At 41.3% G+C, this 12271-nt stretch overlaps 1 protein-coding gene across 1 annotated transcript in view; it reads left to right on the top strand.

Moving 5' to 3' along the window:
• FNBP1 (formin binding protein 1) overlaps positions 1-12271 on the top strand; it is a gene marked incomplete in the record, with an annotated part of 349112 nt that overhangs the window by 257219 nt on the left and 79622 nt on the right. The window contains 2 exon segments of the mRNA XM_073600497.1: positions 5478-5606; positions 10868-11014. Of these exon segments, the coding sequence (XP_073456598.1) occupies positions 5478-5606; positions 10868-11014 (276 nt within the window).

The following is a 12271-nucleotide window of genomic DNA, read 5'->3' on the forward strand; positions in this document are numbered from 1 at the left end:
AGATCACAGCATAAGCGAGGAAGCAAATTCTGTGCAATTAGTCCTGTTTACCTGCCTATGTGGCCCCCATCGATGACCAGACTTTTCTTAGTAGACATGTTGCTATAGAGGCAAACCAAAGGTGAGGTGACCCACACTGGGAGGTAGCAAAGGTAAAAAAATTTCCTGAAATAATTACTGTAATTTACTTTCTTGATCTTTAAAATGAACCCGTATTGAGAGAAAAATAGAAAAAAAAAGCTAGGCACTTGGCTGTCTCTGGTTTCACTACTTTGAGATGTTGGCCTGGAACGAGCATGCCAATCAGAAAAGTCACAGTGATATCAGAACTTATGCTTTGCATACCAGTTTTGAGTCTGAGACTTAGAAACCATCAAACCCAGGGGATCAGTATGACAGGGACCAAGCCACTTTAGTAGGAGAGGTCTGCATGGCAGTCTCCATATCTCCTCCAACCCAAATATGGATACCACATAGTTTAGTCCCTGGATAACCATCGCCTTACTACCAATGTGGTCACCACGTCTCCCCAGACAGAGAGCTGGCGACATGGCTACTTAGCATAAAGTCAAGCTAGACCTTCACTGCTACAGCAGGAGGAGCTGGTGGGCCTGGATTCTAGATGCTGTAGTCTAATTTAAAGAGGAAATTGTAGTCTTTGCAACTTTATTTTCAGATATATGCATAAAATGGATCGGCTTGATGTAATTAATTTTATCAATGTGTGTTCATTTTCCAAATAATCTTTTATTCTATGAGTATTGTTTAACTGTATATGTACATGGGAGTAAACATATTTATTCCTTGCTTACCTGCTTTTTGCTTTGCAGTGCCACACAATAATAGTGATTTACTGCTGCTCCTCACAATGCATGTCTGAGTCAGCTGACTCACTGAAAACAATGCTCACCCTGTGTGGCTAATATCTTATTTTAATAGCAACACAAGGAGGTTGTATAAGGCTATGTCAAGTACAGAGCTCCCTCTAGTGGTTATTTCTACAAATTTCTAGACTTAGTATAGTAAACAAACATTGTGAATGTCACATCACTTACTTTAAGATAAATACTGCAGTAACAACTTCAAATGTGTACTCACTGAAAATGAACCATACTTACCCGGTTGCTGAATTTACTCAGCAAAGCTTTCCCTGTAAGGCTCATTCACAGCATACATGCATAAAAACTGATGGTAAAAACGCTCAGATTTGATCTGCATAAAATATTTTGGTCTTGTTCACTCCATGTGCAGAGATATGCATGTATATAGATATGTAGGTCTCTGCAAGGACACAAATAAAAACTGTTGTTTTCTATGTGCCCTGTTCACAGCATAACACTGGCGTTACATGAGTTTTTTGTTTTCTGTGCAGGAATCTGTAACAAAGTGTAAGGGCACAAAAAGAAAAAACAGTTGTTCTCTATGTGCCCAGTTTAATGTTGGTGTCACGTGAGCTTCTTTTCTGCTCAGAAAATTGTATACAGGTTGCAGATTTCTGTGCAGAAAAAGTGCAGACATGATACCAATGTTGTGGTGGAAACAGGGCACATAGAGAACAACTGTTTACTTTGTGAAATGGGTGCAGAAGAACTCACATATCGGCACATGGTGTGAAGAGGCCCTTTATACTCACCTCTCCTGTCTCCATTCAAAAGAAATGATCTTCCAAACGGTGCAAGGAAACCAACATTTCCAGATATCCAGGAGTTTTGAGCTTCAGGATGTCCAACGGCTCTCCTCGATTCCTCCATGTGACCTCCACCCATTACAGGATACAGTGGTGACATGGAGGTCTGAGGGAGGAACCTTTGCAATTTGCAGGGGACCAAGGAAATTAACACTTCTGGATGTATCAGTTTCCCTATGGAGAGGTAATTACAGTGGGGATGGAAAGTATTCAGACCCCCTTAAATTTATATTGTTTATGTTATATTGCAGCCATTTGCTAAAATCATTTAAGTTCATTTTTTTCCTCATTAATGTACACACAGCACCCCATATTGACAGAAAAACACAGAATTGTTGACTTTTTTGCAGATTTATTAAAAAAGAAAAACTGAAATATCACATGGTCCTAAGTATTCAGACCCTTTGTTCAGTATTTAGTAGAAGCACCCTTTTGATCTAATACAGTAATGAGTCTTTTTGGGAAAGATGCAACAAGTTTTTCACACCTGGATTTGGGGATCCTCTGCCATTCCTCCTTGCAGATCCTCTCCAGTTCTGTCAGGTTGGATGGTAAACGTTGGTGGACAGCCATTTTTAGGTCTCTCAAGAGATACTCAATTGGGTTTAAGTCAGGGCTGTGGCTGGGCCATTCCAGAACAGTCACGGAGTTGTTGTGAAGCCACTCCTTCATTATTTTAGCTGTGTGCTTAGGGTCATTGCCTTGTTGGAAGGTAAACCTTCGGCCCAGTCTGAGGTCCTGAGCACTCTGGAGAAGGTTTTCGTCCAGGATATCCCTGTACTTGGCCACATTCATCTTTCCCTCGATTGCAACCAGTCGTCCTGTCCCTGCAGCTGAAAAACACCCCCACAGCATGATGCTGCCACCACCATGCTTCACTGTTGGGACTGTATTGGACAGGTGATGAGCGGTGCCTGGTTTTCTCCACACATACCGCTTAGAATTAAGGCCAAAAAGTTCTATCTTGGTCTCATCAGACCAAAGAATCTTATTTCTCACCATCTTGGAGTCCTTCAGGTGTTTTTTTTAGCAAACTCCATGCGGGCTTTCATGTGTCTTGCACTGAGGAGAGGCTTCCGTCAGGCCACTCTGCCATAAAGCCCCGACTGGTGGAGGCCTGCAATGAACTTTCTCCCATCTCCCAACTGCATCTCTGGAGCTCAGCCACAGTGATCTGTGGGTTCTTCTTTACCTCTCTCACCAAGGCTCTTCTCCCCCGATAGCTCAGTTTGGCTGGATGGCCAGCTCTAGTAAGGGTTCTGGTCGTCCCAAACGTCTTCCATTTAAAGATTATGGAGGCCACTGTGCTCTTAGGAACCTTAAGTGCAGAAGAAATTTTTTTGTAACCTTGGCCAGATCTGTGCCTTGCCACAGTTCTGTCTCTGAGCTCTTCAGGCAGTTCCTTTGACCGCATGATTCTCATTTGCTCTGACATGCACTGTGAGCTGTAAGGTCTTATATAGACAGGTGTGTGGCTTTCCTAATCAAGTCCAATCAGTATAATCAAACACAGCTGGATTCAAATGAAGGTGTAGAATAATCTCAAGGATGATCAGAAGAAATGGACAGCACCTGAGTTAAATATATGAGTGTCACAGCAAAGAGTCTGAATACTTAGGACACTGTAATATTTCAGTTTTTCTTTTTTAATAAATCTGCAAAAATGTCAACAATTCTGTGTTTTTCTGTCAATAAGGGGTGCTGTGTGTACATTAATGAGGAAAAAAATGAACTTAAATGATTTTAGCAAATGGCTGCAATATAACAAAGTGTGAAAAATTTAAGGGGTCTGAATACTTTCCGTCCCCACTGTATATACCGTCTTTTTTTACAGGACAAGTTTGAGTAAATTTAGTATAGCAACAGGGTCACTTTAGAGCAAGGGTCTCAAAACTTTCTAAACAAAGGGCCAGTTTACTGTCCCTCAGACTTTAGAGGGACCCGGAATGTGGCCATTGGGAGTAGAAAACATCCTGGCATCAGTATCAAAAATGCCCCATTATTGGTGGTCGTGAGAATAATAGTGCCCCACCATTGGTGTCAGTGGGAAGAATGGTGCCCTATAATTTATGTCAGTGGGAGTAATAGTGCCCCATCATTGGTATCAGTGGGAGGAGTAGTGCCCCATCATTGGTGTCAGTGGGAGGAACAGTACCTCGTCATTGGTATTAATGAGAAGAATAGTGCCCCATCATTGGTATCAGTACTGTAGGAGGAATAGTGCCCTAACGTTTGTGTCAGTGGAAGGAATTACAACATAACTATATATGGGTACAGAGTGTAAAATTTATATATGCCACTGGAGGGGTATCATCCCTAATAATATATATATATACAGACGAAAGAACTCTGGGTATGGGACTTTTGAAAAATCTTTTTTATTGATTTTCTGAACAGAAATAGGCATACATCTGGAGCCCACGCAGGGGCGAGACCAATAGGTCTCATTCACAAAAAAAACAACATACATCACAAGAACTTAAAGCAAAAGAAAAATTCTAAACTGCTACCCCAAAGTGGGGAGTGGGATCAGCTCAGGAGTATCTATCTAGGCTCAAATATTGATAATCAGGATACAGATTGAGTAAGTGGCATCATAACTGGGTGTTCGGTTGAGGTCTATACTTTAATTTGCGTTACCTGGCTCGCTGCTTGTTGTAGAAGAATCACCAAGCCAGCATGTGTTTGCGTAAGTAGCTTTGTACAAAGGCAGGCTGGCATTAATCAAACCCTTCCAACATTGGATGGAAGGAGGGGATGATTGCTTTCAGTTCTGGGTATGGAACTTGGAATATACCTCCAATGGTATGGCAGATGCACAAAAGTGATAATACTATAGAGGAAAAAAAATTCCACGTTATTTCAACATATGTAAAACACACAAGTGAAAATCATTTTAAAAACAATCATATATATCAGCCAGACGATTATTATTTTTTATTAATATCCTCTTCCCTTCCCCCTTTTATTCCAAAGTAGGTATAGGATGATAATGATAATTTTTTTCTTGTATTTTTTCATTTTTTTTTACAAATGATCTTGTATGGAATTTAAGAATTTTTATATATTGTTTCAGCACGGTTATTTTTGAGATCCCAGGTCCTGATGAAGCGGGGAATCTCAATCCCGGGAAACACGTTGACCTCAGGTTGATCTCAAGGCCACATACATAATAATATTGGCTGGCTGATATATATGATTGTTTTTAAAATTATTTTAACTTACGTGTTTACCATATGTTGAAATAAAGTGGATTTTTTTTTTACTCAATAGTATTATCACTTCTGTGCATCTGTCACACCATTGGAGGTATATTTAAAGTCCCATACCCAGAGTACTTTCGTCTGTATACAGTGGCAGGAATTATGCCCCATCATTGGTGTCAGTACACAGGAATTATACCCCATTGTTGGTGTCATTGGCAGGAATTATGTCCCTTTGTCAGTGGAAGAAATACTGCCCCAAGGGCTGAAAAAAGGCAAGCAAAAGTCATATCTGGCCCTTGGGCCGCTCACTTTCCATTCCCCTGGCAAAAAATAAATAGAAAACAGGACCCTCTTGCTGAAGAAAAGTGATTCTCCAACTCTATCTTCACCTTGGCTCTGCATTCTAATTCCATTCATGGTCAATTGTATCTAAAATGTGCTTTAATAAGACACAAAAGTAAATGTTTGGTCCCTTCCATTTAACTACAGTACAAAAGCTCAAAAGACAAAGATAATATATTATGCTACTAGAATGACCATTTAATCTGTCTCATCCACTTTTTCTTTCTATTTTTTTAATGCAGGCACGACAGCAAGCTCAGATCCGTCATCAGATGTCAGACGACAGTAAAGGGGATTATTCATCAGTGTTACAGAAGTTTAACCGCGAGCAGAATGAGCACTATCACACACACATGCCGTCCATCTTCCAGGTGTGGTATAGGCTCATCACTTAGCCTGTTACGCTGACATATCTCATATCAATATATACAGTGGGGAAAATAATTATTTGGTCCCCTTCGGATTTTGTAAGTTTGCCCACTTACAAATAAATGAAGGGTCTATCATTTTTATCACAATTGTATTTTAAATTATAGAGACAGAATATCTACCAAAGATCCAGAAAAAACACATAATACAAATGTTATAAATTAAGTTGCAGTTCAGTGAGTAAAATAAGTATTTGATCCCCTACCAACCATCAATAATTCTGGCTCCCACAGATTGGCTACAGTATGTGCTCATGTGGTACACAGATTAGTCCTGTCAATTTAAGAAGGTGCTCCTAAGGACAACTCGTTATGTGTATAAAAGACACCTGTCCAAGGAATCTCTTTCTTTCATTTAAACCTCACCATCATGGCCAAGACCAAAGAGCTGTCAAAGGATGTCAGGGACAAGATTGTAGACCTGCACAAGGCTGGAATGGGCAACAAGGCCATCAGCAAGAAGAAGCCCGGTGAGAAGGAGACAACTGTTGGAGCAATTATTCGCAAATGGAAGAAATACAAAATAACCATCAATCGCCCTCGGTCTGGAGCTCCATCCAAGATTTCGCCTCATGAGGTAAGGGTGATCATGAGAAAAGTGAGGGATCAGCCCAAAACTACACAGGAGGAGATTGTGAATGATGTCAAGGTAGTTGGGACCACAGTCACCAAACAAACCATTGGTAACACAATATGCCGCCATGGATTGAAATCCTTCAGAGCTCGCAAGGTCCCCCTCCTCAAGAAGGCATATATACAGGCCCATCTGAAGTCTGGCATTGAACATCTAAATGATTCAGAGAAAGATTGGGAGAAAGTGCTGTGGTCAGATGAGACCAAAATTTTGCTTTTTGGCAATAACTCAACTCGCTGTGTTTGGAGAAAGAAAAATGCTGACCATGACCCTAAAAACACCATCCCTACAGTCAAGCACAGAGGTGGAAACATTTTGAGTTGCCAAGCGACAACTTAAGAAACCTTAAGGATTTAGTGAAGATCTGTAAAGAAGAGTGGACCAAAATCCCTCCTGTAATGTGTGCAAACCTGGTCACTAACTACAAGAAACATCTTACCTCTGTGCTTGTCAACAAGGGTTTCTCCAGTAAGTACTAAGTCATGTTTTGCTTGGGGATCAAATACTTATTTTAGTCACTGAACTGCAACTCAATTGATAACATTTGTATCATGTGAAAAAGTGAATGTGAGAGATGACATCAATAAGGGAGCTAGGGAGGAGGTGGAATCCTTATGGGTAGAGCTCCAAAGGGATGAAGCTAAGGGGAAGATAATACTGGGAGTATGCTATAGGCCCCCTAACCTGAGGGAAGAGGGGGAGATGAACCTCCTATCACAATTTGGATTAGCAGCAAGGATGGGAAGTGTTACCATAATGGGGGATTTTAATTATCCAGACATAGACTGGGCAGAGGGAACTAAGCATTCGTCTAAGGCTCGCCAGTTCCTAAATTTCTTGCAGGACAATTTCATGGGCCAGATGGTAGATGCACCAACTAGAAACAAGGCGTTACTAGATCTACTGATTGCCAACAAAACAGACCTGATGACGTATGTGGAAATAGGAGGCAATTTAGGAAACAGCAATCACAGGTCAATTGGCTTCAGTATAAATCACACAAATAGGAAACACAAGGGGAACACAAAGACACTGAATTTCAAAAGAGCCAACTTCCCTAAACTACGAACCTTGTTAGAAGATATAAATTGGGATAAAATATTAGAAACAAAGAACACGGAGCAGAGATGGGTTTGCTTAAAGAGCATATTAAATAAGGGCATTAGCCAGTGCATCCCATTGGGAAAAAAATTTAAAAGAGAGAACAAAAGTCCTGTATGGCTTAACTCCAATGTAAAAATGCATATAAAAGCAAAGGAGAAGGCCTTCAAAAAATACAAGGCTGGGGGATCATCATCAGCATTCAGACTTTACAAAAAATGCAACAAGATATGTAAGGGTGCAATTAGGGCAGCTAAGATAGATCACGAAAGACACAATAGCGGAGGAGAGCAAAAAAAATCCCAATAAATAAAGTATATAAACAGTAAAAAAGGGAGGACAGACCATATTGGCCCCATAAAGATTGAGGATGGACATCTGGCTACAAAGGATGGGGAGATGGCAAAGGTATTGAATTTATTCTTCTCCTCAGTTTTCACGAGGTAATCGGGGGGCTTCAGTAACCAAAACTGCAGTGTTTGTCTTCATGACACATCACAGCAAGCACCCTCATGGCTAACAGAAGACGGAGTTAGAAATAGACTTGGGAAACCTAACATTAATAAATCACCGAGACCAGATGGCTTGCACCCGAGGGTACTTAGGGAACTCAGTCAAGTAATTGCCAGACCATTGTTCCTAATTTTTACGGACAGTCTACTGACTGGAGTGGTATCAGCTGATTGGAGAAAAGCCAATGTAGCACCAATATTTAAAAAAGTGCCAAAATACATCCCTGGGAATTACAGACCAGTTAGCCTAACATCAATAGTATGCAAGCTCTGGGAGGGAATGATAAGGGATTATATACAAGATTTTAGTAATGAAAACGATATCATTAGCAGTAATCAGCATGGATTCATGAAGAATCGTTCTTGCCAAACCAATCTATTAACCTTCTATGAGGAGGTGAGCTGCCATCTAGATAAAGGAAGGCCCGTAGACGTGGTGTATCTGGATTTTGAAAAAGCATTTGACACAGTTCCCCATAAATGTTTATTGTATAAAGTAAGGTCCGTTGGCATGGACCATAGGGTGAGTACATGGATTTAAAACTGGCTACAAGGGCAAGTTCAGAGGATGATGATAAATGCAGAATACTCAGAATGGTCAGGGGTGGGAAGTGGGGTCCCCCAGGGTTCTGTGCTGGGACCAATCCTGTTTAACCACTTCAGCCCCAGAAGGATTTGCCCTTCCAGACCAGGCAATTTTTTACGATACGGCACTGCGTCAGTTTAACTGACAATTGCGCGTTCGTGCGACGTTGTACCCAAACAAAATTTATGTATTTGATCACCTCTGCGGTTTTTATTTTTTGCACTATAAACAAAAAAAGAGCGACAATTAAAAAAAACAAAAAAAAAAACCCACAATATTTTGTACTTTTTGCTATAATAAATATCCCCCCAAAAAAATAAAATAAATAACATTTTTTAATCAGTTTAGGCCGATATGTATTCTTCTACATATTTTTGGTAAAAAAAATACAAGAAAAAGTGTATATTGATTGGTTTGCGCAAAAGTTCTATTGTCTACAAAATAGTGGATAGATTTATGGCATTTTTATTTTTATTATTTTTTTTACTAGTAATGGTGGCGATCTGTGATTTTTTTTGGGCTTGCAACATTGCGATGGACACATTGGACACTTTTGACTCTTTTTTGAGACCAGTGACATCAGCGATCAGAGCTAAAAATAGTCACTGATTGCTGTATAAGTGTCACTGGCAGGGAAGGGGATAACACTAGGGGGCGATCAAGGGGTGTGCTCCCTATGTGTGTTTCTAACTGGGGGGAATGTGGCTGACTAGAGGAGGAGAGAGATCCTTGTTCCTACTTAGTAGGAAAACATAATCTGTCTCCTCTCCCGACAAAACCAGGATTTGTGTGTTTACAAGCGGCAGCGGGTGCCCGGCGGCCATCGTGCCCAGGGACGGTGCTACCACTAGGCAAACTAGGTGGCCACCTAGTGCGCACTGCTGCCTAGGGCGCCCGGCCGCTGGTTTCCCTACTCTCCTTCTCCGTGCTATGTAAGTTTTCGGTGCTGTATTATAAATACCTCTGTAATAAATGTTATAACCTCTAGTGGGTGCTGCTGGGATAAAGCGTGCGCATCTAGTGGGATGCAGGGGATGCCTCTGCTGCCTGTTATTCAGGCAGCTGCTCTGTAGTGTCATTATAACAAGTGTTTGGCGCAAAGGTTAAAAGCAATAATCCACATAAATGACAATATTATGCATATAAATGATGAACTGGAACAAGGGATAAGAAAAGATAATAGTAGTCCATGATGGTGTGCATAAAGTCGATGATGAGGTATAAAGCCCACATTCACGGCAGCCTTCCAATGGGAGTGAAAACCATATTCCCAAAAAGCACTGTTAGAAACAAAGAAAGGAGGCGCCTCCGTGAGCCCTGACAAAGCTTGACAAAGGAGTGCAGCTGTCATGCCATTCACGGCTTGCTGACTCAGGAAACTGACTCAGGAAACGTGTCGCATGTGTGTGATGTCATCGCCCCTCGCCTGGATTGCTGTTTGCCTTCCAAGTCTCATTCTGGTATTCCTCCATCATTGCCAGCCGGTGGACACAGTGCATCTGAAAGACCAGTCTGATTACACATCCATGGCAGGGATGATCGACCTCACGGACCCCTCCAGTTACATCTGGGACGCTCATATGCCTTTTTAACTCAACACAAATGCGAGTGCAATCTCTGTTGCTGCTCTTTTTATTAAAATTGCTTTTAAGCCTGCATCCAGAGGTGCCTCCTTTCTTCATTTCTTCCTGCTCTGTAGTGTCATTATAGAGGCCAAGCACTGGAACAGAAGCAAACATCCCCTGCGCGCCTCTATGATCAGTGCTCTCTATTGCAGTCGCATGCTTCCTCTAGCGCCGCCTTCTGTCACACTGATGATCGGGCAAGGTGGGTGGATTCAGGGGCGGAACCAGAAGGTTCGGTGAAATGAGGTTTCGTCTGGGGTGTCAAAAATCTTTGCCCCAGCCCTGATCGTGCCCGCCGGGCACGCGCATCGGCTCCAGGGAAACCCGCTGCGGGCACGCGCAACTATTACAATGTCTTGAAGACCCCTGGTATCCAGCTGTCAAATGCCTACAGCTAGTCATGGTTCTAGCATCTGTCAGGTTGATGATTGATGGGTTTTATTGTTTTGAGGGAGCAAGGATAATCCTAGCTCAGAGAGTTAAGGCCCTTTATATAGACTGGTCCATGGATCCAGGGTCCTGACAAGGTACAAAGGAAATGATCTGGAGACAAGCACAGGCACATATTGGTATCACCAGGCAATTTACGATTACCTTTACAAGGGCAGAAGCACACAAGACAAATGTAGGTTTAACACTTGATTTGTATAGTGTGTGTTTGGGAAAAATAATTTATTTCTCTTTACCTGACCCTGGTCTGATTTGGTAAGCAGTGCACTATTCTAACAGTCTGCAATATTCTTTAGAAACTGCAAGATATGGAGGAAAAGAGGATAGCACGGCTGGGAGAATCACTGAAAATGTATGCCGAAATAGACCGCCAAGTCATCCCAATCATCGGCAAATGTCTTGATGGGATCACAAAATCTGCAGAGTCCATCAACGAGAAGCAGGTAGGAGCTTGAGTTGTTTGGATTTTTATTCCATGCCCACCACCATTCCCTTCCCTTTTCTACCTTCCTTCCTTTCATTTATTCTTTTCCTTTCCTTACTTCCTACCTTCCCTTCTTCTCTTCTTTTCATTCTTTCCTGCCTTCCTTCCCACCCTCCATCTCTTCATTTGTTTCTACCCTCCATTTCTTTTTCCTCATTCATCTCTACCTTCAATATTCCCATCCCTTCTTTTTCATTTTTTCCTGCTTTTCAATCTTCTCTTCATCTCATCTTCCCTCACTTCTTTCATCTGTTCTTTTGGGGTTTTTTCTTCCCTTCTTTCTTTTCTTAAAGTGGTATTAAACCCAAAAACAAAAATGTAACCTATTGCAGCTTACTAGTCCTTAATGGACTTTTTTCCTGGTGAACCAGCCTGGCTCCTCTATCTATGGAAGAGCAATGGAGTCACCCTTGGACAGCAGCACTATCTGGAGACAGTATTGTTAGATGGACTAGTAGATACAGTCCATTTAAAGCCTACGAGAAAGGGATGTCCCAAAACGGAACTGTAGGCCAGTCTCTTGGTCATTTTTTTTTGTCGGAAGAGGAAACTGCAAAAAAGGCAAAAACAAAATCTTCTATGGGAAATGTTATATCTTTCATTAAATAGATAAATTACAATTCAATTCAAATAGTAACTTTAATTTATAATTTTTAATTTTAATTTAATAAATGATTTTGAATGAATTTAAAGAATGTTAATGTTATGGCCTCCTGGTTTACACCCCAGGCGAAATGTTTAGCCTTGGCTGCATCTTATCACTGAACTTGTTGAACTCTTACCTCAGTAACCCCATATTTCACCATCCTATCCCCATTATTGTCTACAATCAGGAAGATGGTACTTTGACAACATCTACGACCTGTGTGTTTTCAGATGACATTTATCTGGAGAGGAAAGGGAGGGTTGTTTTTCATCACTCATTTCCTGAGCTTATTTTTAGGTTATGTGGAGAGACATTGAACTCTCTTATTGATAGAAGGATGCCATAAACTTTTTGGTATTTACTCTCTGTTCTCTATATATCTGTTAATAAGAATGTTTTTTCCTAGAGAAAAGTCCCTTCCAAAATATATAACCTTTCAGCCCGGGTTCACACTATAACGGGTTGCGGATCACACAGGAGCGCTGTGCGTCCCTGTTCCCCGTTTCAGGGACGAATCGGGGCCGATTCTATGCCTGAATTCGGCCCTGAAATGGAGCCAAAGACGCACAG

This window comes from Aquarana catesbeiana, linkage group LG09, assembly GCF_042186555.1.
Source record: "Aquarana catesbeiana isolate 2022-GZ linkage group LG09, ASM4218655v1, whole genome shotgun sequence".
In the NCBI taxonomy this organism is placed as follows: Eukaryota; Metazoa; Chordata; class Amphibia; order Anura; family Ranidae; genus Aquarana; species Aquarana catesbeiana.